The following is a 20,716-nucleotide window of genomic DNA, read 5'->3' as shown; positions in this document are numbered from 1 at the left end:
GTGATTGGCTCAGCTCTCTGCTATCTGTCAACATAGAGAGGTGTGATTGGCTCAGCTCTCTGCTATCTGTCAACATAGAGAGGTGTGATTGGCTCAGCTCTCTGCTATTTGTCAACATAGAGAGGTGTGATTGGCTCAGCTCTCTGTCAACATAGAGAGGTGTGATTGGCTCAGCTCTCTGCTATCTGTCAACATAGAGAGGTGTGATTGGCTCAGCTCTCTGCTATCTGTCAACATAGAGAGGTGTGATTGGCTCAGCTCTCTGCTATCTGTCAACATAGAGAGGAGTGATTGGCTCAGCTCTCTGCTATCTGTCAACATAGAGAGGTGTGATTGGCTCAGCTCTCTGCTATCTGTCAACATAGAGAGGTGTGATTGGCTCAGCTCTCTGCTATTTGTCAACATAGAGAGGTGTGATTGGCTCAGCTCTCTGTCAACATAGAGAGGTGTGATTGGCTCAGCTCTCTGCTATCTGTCAACATAGAGAGGTGTGATTGGCTCAGCTCTCTGCTATCTGTCAACATAGAGAGGTGTGATTGGCTCAGCTCTCTGCTATCTGTCAACATAGAGAGGAGTGATTGGCTCAGCTCTCTGCTATCTGTCAACATAGAGAGGTGTGATTGGCTCAGCTCTCTGCTATCTGTCAACATAGAGAGGTGTGATTGGCTCAGCTCTCTGCTATCTGTCAACATAGAGAGGTGTGATTGGCTCAGCTCTCTGCTATCTGTCAACATAGAGAGGTGTGATTGGCTCAGCTCTCTGCTATCTGTCAACATAGAGAGGTGTGATTGGCTCAGCTCTCTGCTATTTGTCAACATAGAGAGGTGTGATTGGCTCAGCTCTCTGTCAACATAGAGAGGTGTGATTGGCTCAGCTCTCTGCTATCTGTCAACATAGAGAGGTGTGATTGGCTCAGCTCTCTGCTATCTGTCAACATAGAGAGGTGTGATTGGCTCAGCTCTCTGCTATCTGTCAACATAGAGAGGAGTGATTGGCTCAGCTCTCTGCTATCTGTCAACATAGAGAGGTGTGATTGGCTCAGCTCTCTGCTATCTGTCAACATAGAGAGGTGTGATTGGCTCAGCTCTCTGCTATTTGTCAACATAGAGAGGTGTGATTGGCTCAGCTCTCTGCTATCTGTCAACATAGAGAGGTGTGATTGGCTCAGCTCTCTGCTATCGGTCAACATAGATAGGTGTGATTGGCTCAGCTCTCTGCTATCGGTCAACATAGAGAGGTGTGATTGGCTCAGCTCTCTGCTATCTGTCAACATAGAGAGGTGTGATTGGCTCACCTCGCATGCCATAGTAGGAGAAACGTTCACAGAACTCATTGACCACGATGAAGAAGATACTGAGAGGATACCCGCACACATCCACCTGGACACAGAGTAGCAGACACATTTGGAGTTTACCTTTATTTGACCAAATCAAATCACATTTTATTTGTCAAATACACTTGTTTAGTAGACGTTATTGCGGGTGTAGCGAAATGCTTGGTGTTTCTAGCTCCAACAGTGCAGTAGTATCTAACTAAATGCTTGTGTTTCTAGCTCCAACAGTGCAGTAATATCTAACTAAATGCTTGTGTTTCTAGCTCCAACAGTGCAGTAATATCTAACTAAATGCTTGTGTTTCTAGCTCCAACAGTGCAGTAGTATCTAACTAAATGCTTGTGTTCCTAGCTCCAACAGTGCAGTAATATCTAACTAAATGCTTGTGTTTCTAGCTCCAACAGTGCAGTAATATCTAACTAAATGCTTGTGTTTCTAGCTCCAACAGTGCAGTAATATCTAACTAAATGCTTGTGTTTCTAGCTCCAACAGTGCAGTAATATCTAACTAAATGCTTGTGTTTCTAGCTCCAACAGTGCAGTAGTATCTAACTAAATGCTTGTGTTTCTAGCTCCAACAGTGCAGTAATATCTAACTAAATGCTTGTGTTCCTAGCTCCAACAGTGCAGTAGTATCTAACTAAATGCTTGTGTTTCTAGCTCCAACAGTGCAGTAATATCTAACTAAATGCTTGTGTTTCTAGCTCCAACAGTGCAGTAATATCTAACTAAATGCTTGTGTTTCTAGCTCCAACAGTGCAGTAGTATCTAACTAAATGCTTGTGTTTCTAGCTCCAACAGTGCAGTAATATCTAACTAAATGCTTGTGTTTCTAGCTCCAACAGTGCAGTAGTATCTAACTAAATGCTTGTGTTTCTAGCTCCAACAGTGCAGTAATATCTAACTAAATGCTTGTGTTTCTAGCTCCAACAGTGCAGTAGTATCTAACTAAATGCTTGTGTTTCTAGCTCCAACAGTGCAGTAATATCTAACTAAATGCTTGTGTTTCTAGCTCCAACAGTGCAGTAATATCTAACTAAATGCTTGTGTTTCTAGCTCCAACAGTGCAGTAGTATCTAACTAAATGCTTGTGTTTCTAGCTCCAACAGTGCAGTAATATCTAACTAAATGCTTGTGTTTCTAGCTCCAACAGTGCAGTAATATCTAACTAAATGCTTGTGTTTCTAGCTCCAACAGTGCAGTAATATCTAACTAAATGCTTGTGTTTCTAGCTCCAACAGTGCAGTAGTAATCTAACTAAATGCTTGTGTTTTCTAGCTCCAACAGTGCAGTAGTATCTAACTAAATGCTTGTGTTTCTAGCTCCAACAGTGCAGTAGTATCTAACTAAATGCTTGTGTTCCTAGCTCCAACAGTGCAGTAATATCTAACTAAATGCTTGTGTTTCTAGCTCCAACAGTGCAGTAATATCTAACTAAATGCTTGTGTTTCTAGCTCAACAGTGCAGTAATATCTAACTAAATGCTTGTGTTTCTAGCTCCAACAGTGCAGTAATATCTAACTAAATGCTTGTGTTTCTAGCTCCAACAGTGCAGTAATATCTAACTAAATGCTTGTGTTTCTAGCTCCAACAGTGCAGTAGTATCTAACTAAATGCTTGTGTTTCTAGCTCCAACAGTGCAGTAATATCTAACTAAATGCTTGTGTTTCTAGCTCCAACAGTGCAGTAATATCTAACTAAATGCTTGTGTTTCTAGCTCCAACAGTGCAGTAATATCTAACTAAATGCTTGTGTTTCTAGCTCCAAACAGTGCAGTAATATCTAACTAAATGCTTGTGTTTCTAGCTCCAACAGTGCAGTAATATCTAACTAAATGCTTGTGTTTCTAGCTCCAACAGTGCAGTAATATCTAACTAAATGCTTGTGTTTCTAGCTACAACAGTGCAGTAGTATCTAACTAAATGCTTGTGTTTCTAGCTCCAACAGTGCAGTAATATCTAACTAAATGCTTGTGTTTCTAGCTCCAACAGTGCAGTAATATCTAACTAAATGCTTGTGTTTCTAGCTCCAACAGTGCAGTAATATCTAACTAAATGCTTGTGTTTCTAGCTCCAACAGTGCAGTAATATCTAACTAAATGCTTGTGTTTCTAGCTCCAACAGTGCAGTAATATCTAACTAAATGCTTGTGTTTCTAGCTCCAACAGTGCAGTAATATCTAACTAAATGCTTGTGTTTCTAGCTCCAACAGTGCAGTAATATCTAACTAAATGCTTGTGTTTCTAGCTCCAACAGTGCAGTAGTATCTAACTAAATGCTTGTGTTCCTAGCTCCAACAGTGCAGTAATATCTAACTAAATGCTTGTGTTTCTAGCTCCAACAGTGCAGTAATATCTAACTAAATGCTTGTGTTTCTAGCTCCAACAGTGCAGTAATATCTAACTAAATGCTTGTGTTTCTAGCTCCAACAGTGCAGTAATATCTAACTAAATGCTTGTGTTTCTAGCTCCAACAGTGCAGTAGTATCTAACTAAATGCTTGTGTTTCTAGCTCCAACAGTGCAGTAATATCTAACTAAATGCTTGTGTTCCTAGCTCCAACAGTGCAGTAGTATCTAACTAAATGCTTGTGTTTCTAGCTCCAACAGTGCAGTAATATCTAACTAAATGCTTGTGTTTCTAGCTCCAACAGTGCAGTAATATCTAACTAAATGCTTGTGTTTCTAGCTCCAACAGTGCAGTAGTATCTAACTAAATGCTTGTGTTTCTAGCTCCAACAGTGCAGTAATATCTAACTAAATGCTTGTGTTTCTAGCTCCAACAGTGCAGTAGTATCTAACTAAATGCTTGTGTTTCTAGCTCCAACAGTGCAGTAATATCTAACTAAATGCTTGTGTTTTCTAGCTCCAACAGTGCAGTATATCTAACTAAATGCTTGTGTTTCTAGCTCCAACAGTGCAGTAATATCTAACTAAATGCTTGTGTTTCTAGCTCCAACAGTGCAGTAATATCTAACTAAATGCTTGTGTTTCTAGCTCCAACAGTGCAGTAGTATCTAACTAAATGCTTGTGTTTCTAGCTCCAACAGTGCAGTAATATCTAACTAAATGCTTGTGTTTCTAGCTCCAACAGTGCAGTAGTATCTAACTAAATGCTTGTGTTTCTAGCTCCAACAGTGCAGTAATATCTAACTAAATGCTTGTGTTCTAGCTCCAACAGTGCAGTAATATCTAACTAAATGCTTGTGTTTCTAGCTCCAACAGTGCAGTAGTATCTAACTAAATGCTTGTGTTCCTAGCTCCAACAGTGCAGTAATATCTAACTAAATGCTTGTGTTTCTAGCTCCAACAGTGCAGTAATATCTAACTAAATGCTTGTGTTTCTAGCTCCAACAGTGCAGTAATATCTAACTAAATGCTTGTGTTTCTAGCTCCAACAGTGCAGTAATATCTAACTAAATGCTTGTGTTTCTAGCTCCAACAGTGCAGTAGTATCTAACTAAATGCTTGTGTTTCTAGCTCCAACAGTGCAGTAATATCTAACTAAATGCTTGTGTTCCTAGCTCCAACAGTGCAGTAGTATCTAACTAAATGCTTGTGTTTCTAGCTCCAACAGTGCAGTAATATCTAACTAAATGCTTGTGTTTCTAGCTCCAACAGTGCAGTAATATCTAACTAAATGCTTGTGTTTCTAGCTCCAACAGTGCAGTAATATCTAACTAAATGCTTGTGTTTCTAGCTCCAACAGTGCAGTAGTATCTAACTAAATGCTTGTGTTTCTAGCTCCAACAGTGCAGTAATATCTAACTAAATGCTTGTGTTTCTAGCTCCAACAGTGCAGTAGTATCTAACTAAATGCTTGTGTTTCTAGCTCCAACAGTGCAGTAATATCTAACTAAATGCTTGTGTTTCTAGCTCCAACAGTGCAGTAGTATCTAACTAAATGCTTGTGTTTCTAGCTCCAACAGTGCAGTAATATCTAACTAAATGCGTGTGTTTCTAGCTCCAACAGTGCAGTAATATCTAACTAAATGCTTGTGTTTCTAGCTCCAACAGTGCAGTAATATCTAACTAATGCTTGTGTTTCTAGCTCCAACAGTGCAGTAATATCTAACTAAATGCTTGTGTTTCTAGCTCCAACAGTGCAGTAGTATCTAACTAAATGCTTGTTCTAGCTCCAACAGTGCAGTAGTATCTAACTAAATGCTTGTGTTCTAGCTCCACAGTGCAGTAATATCTAACTAAATGCTTGTGTTTCTAGCTCCAACAGTGCAGTAATATCTAACTAAATGCTTGTGTTTTCTAGCTCCAACAGTGCAGTATATCTAACTAAATGCTTGTGTTTCTAGCTCCAACAGTGCAGTAATATCTAACTAAATGCTTGTGTTTTCTAGCTCCAACAGTGCAGTAATATCTAACTAAATGCTTGTGTTTCTAGCTCCAACAGTGCAGTAATATCTAACTAAATGGCTTGTGTTCTAGCTCCAACAGTGCAGTAATATCTAACTAAATGCTTGTGTTCTAGCTCCAACAGTGCAGTAATATCTAACTAATGCTTGTGTTCTAGCTCCACGTGCAGTAGTCTAACTAAATGCTTGTGTTTCTAGCTCCAACAGTGCAGTAATATCTAACTAAATGCTTGTGTTTCTAGCTCCAACAGTGCAGTAATATCTAACTAAATGCTTGTGTTTCTAGCTCCAACAGTGCAGTAATATCTAACTAAATGCTTGTGTTTCTAGCTCCAACAGTGCAGTAGTATCTAACTAAATGCTTGTGTTCCTAGCTCCAACAGTGCAGTAATATCTAACTAAATGCTTGTGTTCTAGCTCCAACAGTGCAGTAAGTATCTAACTAAATGCTTGTGTTTCTAGCTCCAACAGTGCAGTAATATCTAACTAAATGCTTGTGTTTCTAGCTCCAACAGTGCAGTAATATCTAACTAAATGCTTGTGTTTCTAGCTCCAACAGTGCAGTAGTATCTAACTAAATGCTTGTGTTTCTAGCTCCAACAGTGCAGTAATATCTAACTAAATGCTTGTGTTTCTAGCTCCAACAGTGCAGTAATATCTAACTAAATGCTTGTGTTTCTAGCTCCAACAGTGCAGTAGTATCTAACTAAATGCTTGTGTTTCTAGCTCCAACAGTGCAGTAATATCTAACTAAATGCTTGTGTTTCTAGCTCCAACAGTGCAGTAATATCTAACTAAATGCTTGTGTTTCTAGCTCCAACAGTGCAGTAGTATCTAACTAAATGCTTGTGTTTCTAGCTCCAACAGTGCAGTAATATCTAACTAAATGCTTGTGTTTCTAGCTCCAACAGTGCAGTAGTATCTAACTAAATGCTTGTGTTTCTAGCTCCAACAGTGGCAGTAATATCTAACTAAATGCTTGTGTTTCTAGCTCCAACAGTGCAGTAATATCTAACTAAATGCTTGTGTTTCTAGCTCCAACAGTGCAGTAATATCTAACTAAATGCTTGTGTTTCAGCTCCAACAGTGCAGTAATATCTAACTAAATGCTTGTGTTTCTAGCTCCAACAGTGCAGTAGTATCTAACTAAATGCTTGTGTTTCTAGCTCCAACAGTGCAGTAATATCTAACTAAATGCTTGTGTTTCTAGCTCCAACAAGTGCAGTAATATCTAACTAAATGCTTGTGTTTCTAGCTCCAACAGTGCAGTAATATCTAACTAAATGCTTGTGTTTCTAGCTCCAACAGTGCAGTAATATCTAACTAAATGCTTGTGTTCTAGCTCCAACAGTGCAGTAATATCTAACTAAATGCTTGTGTTTCTAGCTCCAACAGTGCAGTATATCTAACTAAATGCTTGTGTTCTAGCTCCAACAGTGCAGTAATAGCTACTAAATCTAGTGTTCGTAGCTCAACGTGCCAGTCATATCTAACTAAATGCTTGTGTTTCTAGCTCCAACAGTGCAGTAGTATCAACTAAATGCTTGTGTTTCTAGCTCCAACAGTGCAGTAATATCTAACTAAATGCTTGTGTTCTAGCTCCAACAGTGCAGTAATATCTAACTAAATGCTTGTGTTTCTAGCTCCACATTGCGAGTAGTATCTAACTAAATGCTTGTGTTTCTAGCTCCAACAGTGCAGTAATATCTAACTAAATGCTTGTGTTTCTAGCTCCAACAGTGCAGTAGTATCTAACTAAATGCTTGTGTTTCTAGCTCCAACAGTGCAGTAAGTATCTAACTAAATGCTTGTGTTCCTAGCTCCAACAGTGCAGTAGTATCTAACTAAATGCTTGTGTTTTCTAGCTCCAACAGTGCAGTAATATCTAACTAAATGCTTGTGTTTCTAGCTCAACAGTGCAGTAATATCTAACTAAATGCTTGTGTTCTAGCTCCAACAGTGCAGTAGTATCTAACTAAATGCTTGTGTTTCTAGCTCCAACAGTGCAGTAATATCTAACTAAATGCTTGTGTTTGCTAGCTCCAACAGTGCAGTAATATCTAACTAAATGCTTGTGTTTCTAGCTCCAACAGTGCAGTATATCAACTAATGCTTGGTGTTTCTAGCTCCAACAGTGCAGTAGTATCTAACTAAATGCTTGTGTTTCTAGCTCCAACAGTGCAGTAATATCTAACTAAATGCTTGTGTTTCTAGCTCCAACAGTGCAGTAATATCTAACTAAATGCTTGTGTTCTAGCTCCAACAGTGCAGTAGTATCTAACTAAATGCTTGTGTTTCTAGCTCCAACAGTGCAGTAAGTATCTAACTAAATGCTGTGTTTTCTAGCTCCACAGTGCAGTAATATCTAACTAAATGCTTGTGTTTCTAGCTCCAACAGTGCAGTAATATCTAACTAATGCTTGTGTTTCTAGCTCCAACAGTGCAGTAATATCTAACTAAATGCTTGTGTTTCTAGCTCCAACAGTGCAAGTAATATCTAATTACTAAATGCTTGTGTTTCTAGCTCCAACAGTGCAGTAGTATCTAACTAAATGCTTGTGTTTCTAGCTCCACCAGTGCAGTAATATAACTAATGCTTGTGTTTCTAGCTCCAACAGTGCAGTAGTATCTAACTAAATGCTTGTGTTTCTAGCTCCAACAGTGCAGTAATATCTAACTAAATGCTTGTGTTTCTAGCTCCAACAGTGCCAGTAGTATCTAACTAAATGCTTGTGTTTTCTAGCTCCAACAGTGCAGAGTAATATCTAACTAAATGCGTGTTGTTTCTAGCTCCAACAGTGCAGTAATATCTAACTAAATGCTTGTGTTTCTAGCTCCAACAGTGCAGTAATATCTAACTAAATGCTTGTGTTTCTAGCTCCAACAGTGCAGTAATATCTAACTAAATGCTTGTGTTTCTAGCTCCAACAGTGCAGTAGTATCTAACTAAATGCTTGTGTTTCTAGCTCAACAGTGCAGTAATATCTAACTAGCTCCAACAGTGCAGTAATATCTAACTAAATGCTTGTGTTTCTAGCTCCAACAGTGCAGTAATATCTAACTAAATGCTTTGTGTTTCTAGCTCCAACAGTGCAGTAATATCTAACTAAATGCTTGTGTTTCTAGCTCCAACAGTGTCAGTAATATCTAACTAAATGCTTGTGTTTCTAGCTCCAACAGTGCAGTAAGTATCTAACTAAATGCTTGTGTTTCTAGCTCCAAACAGTGCAGTAATATCTTAACTAAATGCTTGTGTTTTCTAGCTCCAACAGTTGCAGTAGTATCTAACTAAATGCTGTGTTTCTAGCTCCAACAGTGCAGTAATATCTAACTAAATGCTTGTGTTTCTAGCTCCAACAGTGCAGTATATCTAACTAAATGCTTGTGTTTCTAGCTCCAACAGTGCAGTAATATCTAACTAAATGCTTGTGTTTCTAGCTCCAACAGTGCAGTAATATCTAACTAAATGCTTGTGTTTCTAGCTCCAACAGTGCAGTAATATCTAACTAAATGCTTGTGTTTCTAGCTCCAACAGTGCGTAATATCTAACTAAATGCTTGTTTTCCTAGCTCCAACAGTGCAGTAATATCTAACTAAATGCTTGTGTTTCTAGCTCCAACAGTGCAGTAATATCTAACTTAAATGCTTGTTTCTAGCTCCAACAGTGCAGTATATCTAACTAATGCTTGTGTTTCTAGCTCCAACAGTGCAGTATATCTAACTAATGCTTGTGTTTCTAGCTCCAACAGGCGTAATATCTAACTAAATGCTTGTGGTTCCTAGCTCCAACAGTGCAGTATCTAACTAAATGCTTGTGTTTCTAGCTCCACAGTGCATAGTATCTAACTAAATGCTTGTGTTTCTAGCTCCAACAGTGCAGTAATATCTAACTAAATGCTTGTGTTCCTAGCTCCAACAGTGCAGTAGTATCTAACTAAATGCTTGTGTTCTAGCTCCAACAGTGCAGTAATATCTAACTAAATGCTTGTGTTTCTAGCTCCAACAGTGCAGTAATATCTAACTAAATGCTTGTGTTCTAGCTCCAACAGTGCAGTATATCTAACTAAATGCTTGTGTTTCTAGCTCCAACAGTGCAGTAATATCTAACTAAATGCTTTTGTTTCTAGCTCCAACAGTGCAGTAGTATCTAACTAAATGCTTGTGTTTCTAGCTCCAACAGTGCAGTAATATCTAAACTAATGCTTGTGTTCTAGCTCCAACAGTGCAGTAATATCTAACTAAATGCTTGTGTTTCTAGCTCCAACAGTGCAGTAGTATCTAACTAAATGCTTGTGTTTCTAGCTCCAACAGTGCAGTAATATCTAACTAAATGCTTGTGTTTCTAGCTCCAACAGTGCAGTAGTATCTAACTAAATGCTTGTGTTTCTAGCTCCAACAGTGCAGTAATATCTAACTAAATGCTTGTGTTTCTAGCTCCAACAGTGCAGTAATATCTAACTAAATGCTTGTGTTCTAGCTCCAACAGTGCAGTAATATCTAACTAAATGCTTGTGTTTCTAGCTCCAACAGTGCAGTAATATCTAACTAAATGCTTGTGTTTCTAGCTCCAACAGTGCAGTAGTATCTAACTAAATGCTTGTGTTTCTAGCTCCAACAGTGCAGTAATATCTAACTAAATGCTTGTGTTTCTAGCTCCAACAGTGCAGTAATATCTAACTAAATGCTTGTGTTTCTAGCTCCAACAGTGCAGTAATATCTAACTAAATGCTTGTGTTTCTAGCTCCAACAGTGCAGTAATATCTAACTAAATGCTTGTGTTTCTAGCTCCAACAGTGCAGTAATATCTAACTAAATGCTTGTGTTTTCTAGCTCCAACAGTGCAGTAGTATCTAACTAAATGCTTGTGTTTCTAGCTCCAACAGTGCAGTAATATCTAACTAAATGCTTGTGTTCCTAGCTCCAACAGTGCAGTAGTATCTAACTAAATGCTTGTGTTTCTAGCTCCAACAGTGCAGTAATATCTAACTAAATGCTTGTGTTTCTAGCTCCAACAGTGCAGTAATATCTAACTAAATGCTTGTGTTTCTAGCTCCAACAGTGCAGTAGTATCTAACTAAATGCTTGTGTTTCTAGCTCCAACAGTGCAGTAATATCTAACTAAATGCTTGTGTTTCTAGCTCCAACAGTGCAGTAGTATCTAACTAAATGCTTGTGTTTCTAGCTCCAACAGTGCAGTAATATCTAACTAAATGCTTGTGTTTCTAGCTCCAACAGTGCAGTAATATCTAACTAAATGCTTGTGTTTCTAGCTCCAACAGTGCAGTAGTATCTAACTAAATGCTTGTGTTCCTAGCTCCAACAGTGCAGTAATATCTAACTAAATGCTTGTGTTTCTAGCTCCAACAGTGCAGTAATATCTAACTAAATGCTTGTGTTTCTAGCTCCAACAGTGCAGTAATATCTAACTAAATGCTTGTGTTTCTAGCTCCAACAGTGCAGTAATATCTAACTAAATGCTTGTGTTTCTAGCTCCAACAGTGCAGTAGTATCTAACTAAATGCTTGTGTTTCTAGCTCCAACAGTGCAGTAATATCTAACTAAATGCTTGTGTTCCTAGCTCCAACAGTGCAGTAGTATCTAACTAAATGCTTGTGTTTCTAGCTCCAACAGTGCAGTAATATCTAACTAAATGCTTGTGTTTCTAGCTCCAACAGTGCAGTAATATCTAACTAAATGCTTGTGTTCTAGCTCCAACAGTGCAGTAGTATCTAACTAAATGCTTGTGTTTCTAGCTCCAACAGTGCAGTAATATCTAACTAAATGCTTGTGTTTCTAGCTCCAACAGTGCAGTAATATCTAACTAAATGCTTGTGTTTCTAGCTCCAACAGTGCAGTAATATCTAACTAAATGCTTGTGTTTCTAGCTCCAACAGTGCAGTAGTATCTAACTAAATGCTTGTGTTTCTAGCTCCAACAGTGCAGTAATATCTAACTAAATGCTTGTGTTTCTAGCTCCAACAGTGCAGTAATATCTAACTAAATGCTTGTGTTTCTAGCTCCAACAGTGCAGTAGTATCTAACTAAATGCTTGTGTTTCTAGCTCCAACAGTGCAGTAGTATCTAACTAAATGCTTGTGTTTCTAGCTCCAACAGTGCAGTAATATCTAACTAAATGCTTGTGTTTCTAGCTCCAACAGTGCAGTAATATCTAACTAAATGCTTGTGTTTCTAGCTCCAACAGTGCAGTAATATCTAACTAAATGCTTGTGTTTCTAGCTCCAACAGTGCAGTAATATCTAACTAAATGCTTGTGTTTCTAGCTCCAACAGTGCAGTAGTATCTAACTAAATGCTTGTGTTTCTAGCTCCAACAGTGCAGTAATATCTAACTAAATGCTTGTGTTCCTAGCTCCAACAGTGCAGTAGTATCTAACTAAATGCTTGTGTTTCTAGCTCCAACAGTGCAGTAATATCTAACTAAATGCTTGTGTTTCTAGCTCCAACAGTGCAGTAATATCTAACTAAATGCTTGTGTTTCTAGCTCCAACAGTGCAGTAGTATCTAACTAAATGCTTGTGTTTCTAGCTCCAACAGTGCAGTAATATCTAACTAAATGCTTGTGTTTCTAGCTCCAACAGTGCAGTAGTATCTAACTAAATGCTTGTGTTTCTAGCTCCAACAGTGCAGTAATATCTAACTAAATGCTTGTGTTTCTAGCTCCAACAGTGCAGTAGTATCTAACTAAATGCTTGTGTTTCTAGCTCCAACAGTGCAGTAATATCTAACTAAATGCTTGTGTTTCTAGCTCCAACAGTGCAGTAATATCTAACTAAATGCTTGTGTTTCTAGCTCCAACAGTGCAGTAGTATCTAACTAAATGCTTGTGTTTCTAGCTCCAACAGTGCAGTAGTATCTAACTAAATGCTTGTGTTTCTAGCTCCAACAGTGCAGTAATATCTAACTAAATGCTTGTGTTTCTAGCTCCAACAGTGCAGTAATATCTAACAATTCAGAAACAACACACATAATACACTCAAATCGAAAAGTAAAAGATTGGAATTAAAAAATATATAAATATTAGCACGAGTCGGAGTGGCGTTGACTAAAACACAGTAGAATAGAATACAGTATATACATATGAGATGAGTAGCAGTATGTAAACAGTATTAAAGTGACTAGTTAGTAAATACAGTAGAATAGAATACAGTATTTACATATGAGATGAGTAGCAGTATGTAAACAGTATTAAAGTGACTAGTTAGTAAATACAGTAGAATAGAATACAGTATATACATATGAGATGAGTAGCAGTATGTAAACAGTATTAAAGTGACTAGTTAGTAAATACAGTAGAATAGAATACAGTATTTACATATGAGATGAGTAGCAGTATGTAAACAGTATTAAAGTGACTAGTTAGTAAATACTGTAGAATAGAATACAGTATATACATATGAGATGAGTAGCAGTATGTAAACAGTATTAAAGTGACTAGTTAGTAAATACAGTAGAATAGAATACAGTATTTACATATGAGATGAGTAAAGCAGTATGGAAACAGTATTAAAGTGACTAGTGTTCCATTATTAAAGTGGACAGTGATTCTGTGTCTATGTACATGGGGCAGCTGCCTCTAAGGTGCAAGGTTGAATAACCGGGTGGAAACCGCCTAGTCATGACTGTTTAACAGTCTGATGGCCTTGAGATAGAAGCTGTTTTTCAGTCTCTCGGTCCCTGCTTTGATGCACCTGTACTGACCTTGCCTTCTGGATGATAGCGGGGTGAACAGGCAGTGGCTCGGGTGGTTGTTGTCCTTGATGATCTTTTTGGCCTTCCTGTGACATCGGGTGGTGTGGGTGTCCTGGAGGGCAGGTAGTTTGCCCCCGGTGATGCGTTGTGCAGACCTCACTACCCTCTGGAGAGCCTTGCGGTTGAGAGCGTTGCAGTTGCCGTACCAGGCGGTGATACAGCTGGACAGGAGGCTCTCAATTGTGCATCTGTAAAAGTTTGTGATGGTTTTAGGTGCCAAGCCACATTTCTTCAGCCTCCTGAGGTTGAAGAGGCGCTGTTGCGCCTTCTTCACCACGCTGTCTGTGTTGGTGGACCATTTCAGTTTGTCCGTGATGTGTACGCCGAGGAACTTAAAACTTACTACCCTCTCCACTACTGTTCCATTGATGTGTATAGGGGGGATTGCTCCCTCTGTTGTTTCCTGACATCCACAATCATCTCCTTTGTTTTGTTGACGTTGAGTGAAAGGTTATTTTCCTGACACCATACTCCCAGGGCCCTCATCTCCTCCCTGTAGGCTGTCTTGTCGTTGTTGGTGATCAAGGCTACTACTGTTGTGTCGTCTGCAAACTTGATGATTGAGTTGGAGGCGTGCTTGGCCATGCAGTCATGGGTGAACAGGGAGTACAGGAGGGGGCTGAGCACTCACCCTTGTGGGACCCCTGTGTTGAAGATCAGCGAAGTGGAGATGATGTTTCCTACCTCCAACACCTGGGGGCGGCCTGTCAGGAAGTCCAGGACCCAGTTGCACAGCAGGGTGGGATTGAGACCCAGGGCCTCGAGCTTAATGATGAGCTTGGAGGGTACTATGGTGTTGAATGCTGAGCTATAGTCAATAAACAGCATTCTTACATAGGTATTCGTCTTGTCCAGATGGGATAGGGCAGTGTGCTGCTCAATGGCAATTGCATCGTCTGTGGACCTGTTGGGGCGGTATTCAAACTGAAGTGGCTCTAAGGTGTCAGGTAAGGTGGAGGTGATATGATCCTTAACTAGTCTCTCAAAGCACTTCATGATGACAGTATTGAGTGCTACGGGGTGATAGTCATTCAGTTCAGTTATCTATGCCTTCTTGGGTTCAGGAACAACGGTGGCCATCTTGAAACATGTGGTGACAGCAGACTGGGATAGGGAGAGATTGAATATGTCCGTAAACACTCCAGCCAGCTGGTCTGAGCTCTGAGGACGCGGCTAGGGATGCCGTCTGTGCCGGCAGCCTTGCAAGGGTTAACATGTTTAACTGTTTTACTCACGGCGGCCACGGAGAAGGAGAGTCCACAGTCCTTGGTAGCGGGCCGCATCAGTGGCACTGTGTTTTCTTCAAAGCAAGACGTCGGTGTCCGTGATGTGACTGGTCTTCCCTTTGTAATCCGTGATTGTCTGTAGACTGGTCTTCCCTTTGTAATCCGTGATTGTCTGTAGACTGGTCTTCCCTTTGTAATCTGTGGTTGTCTGTAGACTGGTCTTCCCTTGGTAATCTGTGATTGTCTTTAGACTGGTCTTCCCTTTGTAATCCGTGATTGTCTGTAGACTGGTCTTCCCTTTGTAATCTGTGATTGTCTGTAGATTGGTCTTCCCTTGGTAATCCGTGGTTGTCTGTAGACTGGTCTTCCCTTGGTAATCTGTGGTTGTCTGTAGACCCTGCCACATACCTCTTGTGTCTGAGCCGTTGAATGTAGACTGGTTTTCCCTTGGTAATCCGTGATTGTCTGTAGACTGGTCTTCCCTTGGTAATCCGTGGTTGTCTGTAGACTGGTTTTCCCTTGGTAATCTGTGATTGTCTGTTGACTGGTCTTCCCTTGGTAATCTGTGATTGTCTGTAGACTGGTCTTCTCTTGGTAATCCGTGGTTGTCTGTAGACTGGTTTTCCCTTGGTAATCTGTGATTGTCTGTAGACTGGTCTTCCCTTGGTAATCCGTGGTTGTCTGTAGACTGGTCTTCCCTTGGTAATCTGTGATTGTCTGTAGACTGGTCTTCCCTTGGTAATCTGTGATTGTCTGTAGACTGGTCTTCTCTTGGTAATCCGTGGTTGTCTGTAGACTGGTTTTCCCTTGGTAATCTGTGATTGTCTGTAGACTGGTCTTCCCTTGGTAATCCGTGGTTGTCTGTAGACTGGTCTTCCCTTGGTAATCTGTGATTGTCTGTAGACTGGTCTTCCCTTTGTAATCCATGATTGTCTGTAGACTGGTTTTCCCTTGGTAATCCGTGATTGTCTGTAGACTGGTCTTCCCTTGGTAATCCGTGGTTGTCTGTAGACTGGTCTTCCCTTGGTAATCTGTGATTGTCTGTAGACTGGTCTTCCCTTGGTAATCCGTGGTTGTCTGTAGACTGGTCTTCCCTTGGTAATCCGTGGTTGTCTGTAGACTGGTCTTCCCTTGGTAATCCGTGGTTGTCTGTAGACTGGTCTTCCCTTGGTAATCCGTGGTTGTCTGTAGACTGGTCTTCCCTTGGTAATCCTGTGGTTGTCTGTAGACCCTGCCACATACCTCTTGTGTCTGAGCCGTTGAATTGCGACTCCACCTTGTCAATACGTTCTGCCTGTTTGATCGCTTTACGGAGTTTAAAGAATATATTTTTATTTTACCTTTATTTAACTAGGCAAGTCAGTTAAGAACAAATTCTTATTTACAATGACGGCCTACCGGGGAACAGTGGGTTAACCGCCTTGTTCAGGGGCAGAAGGACAGATTTTTTACCTTGTCAGCTCAGGGATTCGATCTAGCAACCTTTCGGGTTACTGGCCCAACGCTCCAACCACTAGGCTACCTGCCCCCCAACGCTCCAACCACTAGGCTACCTGCCCCCCCAACGCTCCAACCACTAGGCTACCTGCCCCCCCAACGCTCCAACCACTAGGCTACCTGCCCCCCCAACGCTCCAACCACTAGGCTACCGGCCCCCCCAACGCTCCAACCACTAGGCTACATGCCCCCCCAACGGTTAGTCTCACTGAGATTAAAACAGCTCTTTTCAAGAGAGACTTGGCCGAAATAGCAGCAAGTGTTATACAAAGAAACCGAGATAAAACACTACCGTGTAACAATCAGCTGACACACGGAGCCGGCAAGACGTACTGTGGAGGTGTACTGCATACGGAGCAGACAAGACGTACTGTGGAGGTGTACTGCATACGGAGCAGACAAGACGTACTATGGAGGTGTACTGCATACGGAGCAGGCAAGACGTACTGTGGAGGTGTACTGCATACGGAGCCGGCAAGACGTACTGTGGAGGCGTACTGCATACGGAGCAGGCAAGACGTACTGTGGAGGTGTACTGCATACGGAGCCGGCAAGACGTACTGTGGAGGTGTACTGCATACGGAGCAGACAAGACGTACTGTGGAGGTGTACTGCATACGGAGCAGACAAGACGTACTATGGAGGTGTACTGCATACGGAGCAGGCAAGACGTACTGTGGAGGTGTACTGCATACGGAGCCGGCAAGACGTACTGTGGAGGTGTACTGCATACGGAGCAGGCAAGACGTACTGTGGAGGTGTACTGCATACGGAGCCGGCAAGACGTACTGTGGAGGTGTACTGCATACGGAGCAGACAAGACGTACTGTGGAGGTGTACTGCATACGGAGCAGGCAAGACGTACTGTGGAGGTGTACTGCATACGGAGCCGGCAAGACGTACTGTGGAGGTGTACTGCATACGGAGCAGACAAGACGTACTGTGGAGGCGTACTGCATATGGAGCAGGCAAGACGTACTGTGGAGGTGTACTGCATACGGAGCAGACAAGACGTACTGTGGAGGTTTTTACCTTGAAGTCATTCAAAGAAACAAGCTGTTGGAATTTCACGAGGACAGAGATGAGACAGGTACCTGACAGACTGCTGCAACACTGGTCACTTTAATAATGTTTACATACTGTTTTACCCACTTCATATGTCTATACTGTATTCTAGTCATGGTTCATCCTGCTGTCCACTTCATATGTATATACTGTATTCTAGTCATGGTTCATCCTGCTGTCCACTTCATATGTATATACTGTATTCTAGTCATGGTTCATCCTGCTGTCCACTTCATATGTATATACTGTATTCTAGTCATGGTTCATCCTGCTGTCCACTTCATATGTATATACTGTATTCTAGTCATGGTTCATCCTGCTGTCCACTTCATATGTATATACTGTATTCTAGTCCTGGTTCATCCTGCTGTCCACTTCATATGTATATACTGTATTCTAGTCCTGGTTCATCCTGCTGTCCACTTCATATGTATATACTGTATTCTAGTCATGGTTCATCCTGCTGTCCACTTCATATGTATATACTGTATTCTAGTCATGGTTCATCCTGCTGTCCACTTCATATGTATATACTGTATTCTAGTCCTGGTTCATCCTGCTGTCCACTTCATATGTATATACTGTATTCTAGTCATGGTTCATCCTGCTGTCCACTTCATATGTATATACTGTATTCTAGTCATGGTTCATCCTGCTGTCCACTTCATATGTATATACTGTATTCTAGTCATGGTTCATCCTGCTGTCCACTTCATATGTATATACTGTATTCTAGTCATGGTTCATCCTGCTGTCCACTTCATATGTATATACTGTATTCTAGTCATGGTTCATCCTGCTGTCCACTTCATATGTATATACTGTATTCTAGTCCTGGTTCATCCTGCTGTCCACTTCATATGTCTATACTGTATTCTAGTCATGGTTCATCCTGCTGTCCACTTCATATGTATATACTGTATTCTAGTCATGGTTCATCCTGCTGTCCACTTCATATGTCTATACTGTATTCTAGTCATGGTTCATCCTGCTGTCCACTTCATATGTATATACTGTATTCTAGTCATGGTTCATCCTATATAACTACTGCTGTCCACTTCATATGAATATACTGTATTCTAGTCATGGTTCATCCTATATAACTACTGCTGTCCACTTCATATGTATATACTGTATTCTAGTCATGGTTCATCCTATATAACTACTGCTGTCCACTTCATATGAATATACTGTATTCTAGTCCAAAATGTGGAGATTTCCATACCCAACTACAACATTTTCCGTCAACATAGAACTGCCAAAGGGGGAGGAGTTGCAATCTACTGCAGAGATAGCCTGCAAAGTTCTGTCATACTTTCCAAGTCTATGCCCAAACAGTTCGAACTTCACATTTTTTAAATGAATCTCTCCAGAAATAGTCTCTCACTGTTGCCGCCTGTCATAGACCCCCCCCCCCCCCCCCCCCCCCCCCCAGCTGTGCCTGGATACCACATGTGAATTGATCGCCCCCATCTAGCTTCAGAGTTCATTCTGTTAGGTGACCTAAACTGGAATATGCTTAACACCCCAGCAGTCCTACAATCTAAGCTAGATGCCCTCAATCTCACACAAATCACCAAGGAACCCACCAGGTACAACCCTAAATCCGTAAACATGGGCACCCTCATAGATATTATCCTGACCAACTTGCCCTCCAACTACACCTCTGCTGTTTTCAACCAGGATCTTAGCGATCACTGCTTCATTGCCTGTATCCGCTATGGGTCCGCGGTCAAACGACCACCCCTCATCACTGTCAAACACTCCCTAAAACACTTCAGTGAGCAGGCCTTTCTAATTCACCTGGCCCGGGTATCCTGGAGGATATTGACCTCATCCCGTCAGTCGAGGTCACCTCATCGTTCTTAAAAATATTTTTCCTCACCATCTTAAATAAGCATGCCCCTTTCAAAAACTGTAGAACTAAGAACAGATATATCCCTTGGTTCACTCCAGACCTAACTGCCCTTGACCAGCACAAAAACATCCTGTGGCGGACTGCAATAGCATCGAATAGTCCCCACGATATGCAACTGTTCAGGGATGTCAGGAACCAATACACGCAGTCAGTCAGGAAAGCAATGGCTAGCTTTTTCCTCCCAACCCCGGCCAACAGCTCCGCACCCCTCGCAGCTACTTGCCCGAGCCTCCCCAGCTTCTCCTTCACCCAAATCCAGATCGCAGATGTTCTGAAAGAGCTGCGAAACCTGGACTCGGACAAATCAGCTGAGCTAGATAATCTGGACCCTCTCTTTCTAAAATTATCCGCTGCCAATGTTGCAACCCCTATTACCAGCCTGTTCAACCTCTCTTTCGTATAGTCCGGGATCCCTAAAGATTGGAAAGCTGCCGCGGTCATCCCCCTCTTCAAAGGGGGTGACAGTCTAGACCCAAACTGTTACAGACCTATATCCATCCTGCCCTGCCTATCTAAAGTCTTCCAAAGCCAAGTTAATAAACAGATCACTGACCATATTACTGTTGGAGCTAGAAACACAAGCATATTGTTAGGTATTACTGTTGGAGCTAGAAACACAAGCATATTGTTAGGTATTACTGTACTGTTGGAGCTAGAAACACAGGCATATTGTTAGGTATTACTGTTGGAGCTAGAAACACAAGCATATTGTTAGGTATTACTGTTGGAGCTAGAAACACAAGCATATTGTTAGGTATTACTGTTGGAGCTAGAAACACAAGCATATTGTTAGGTATTACTGTTGGAGCTAGAAACACAAGCATATTGTTAGGTATTACTGTTGGAGCTAGAAACACAAGCATATTGTTAGGTATTACTGTACTGTTGGAGCTAGAAACACAAGCATATTGTTAGGTATTACTGTTGGAGCTAGAAACACAAGCATATTGTTAGGTATTACTGTACTGTTGGAGCTAGAAACACAAGCATATTGTTAGGTATTACTGTACTGTTGGAGCTAGAAACACAAGCATATTGTTATGTATTACTGTACTGTTGGAACTAGAAACACAAGCATACTGCTAGGTATTACTGTACTGTTGGACCTATAACCTGCACTTACGATGAATAGTGATAACAGAATGATAGACAGTGAGAATACAGAGTAGGGAATAGAGGAGGGAATAGAGGAGGGAATAGAGGAGGGAATAGAGGAGGGAATAGAGGAGGGAATAGAGGAGGGAATAGAGGAGTGAATAGAGGAGGGAATAGAGGAGGGAATAGAGGAGGGAATAGAGGAGGGAATAGAGGAGGGAATAGAGGAGGGAATAGAGGAGGGAATAGAGGAGGGAATAGAGGAGGGATAACAGAATGATAGACAGTGAGAATACACATTAAACTGGACCTTATCATCATCATGTTGGTACTTACATCAGATATTTTCTTAAAGACAGCTTTGAGTGAAACTGCAAGTTGATGAGAAAAGATAAACAACCCAGGGAAAGAAGGAGAGAAAGAGAGACGGCATGAAAGGCGTGGGGG

The 20,716-nt window shown here is 41.1% G+C and overlaps 1 protein-coding gene across 1 annotated transcript in view; it reads right to left on the bottom strand.

Moving 5' to 3' along the window:
- Positions 1–20,716, bottom strand: part of LOC116366885 (solute carrier family 15 member 1-like) — a gene marked incomplete at its 3' end in the record, with an annotated part of 30,411 nt that overhangs the window by 8,985 nt on the left and 710 nt on the right. The window contains exon 3 of the mRNA XM_031818746.1: positions 1,295–1,379. Coding sequence (XP_031674606.1) covers positions 1,295–1,379 — 85 coding nt within the window. The remainder of the gene's footprint in view (positions 1–1,294; positions 1,380–20,716) is intronic.

The sequence above is a fragment of the Oncorhynchus kisutch genome, unplaced genomic scaffold (assembly GCF_002021735.2).
Source record: "Oncorhynchus kisutch isolate 150728-3 unplaced genomic scaffold, Okis_V2 scaffold1603, whole genome shotgun sequence".
NCBI classification, from domain to species: Eukaryota; Metazoa; Chordata; class Actinopteri; order Salmoniformes; family Salmonidae; genus Oncorhynchus; species Oncorhynchus kisutch.
Note: the sequence above shows the minus strand (reverse complement) of the source record. Positions and strands in the feature narration are given on the sequence as shown.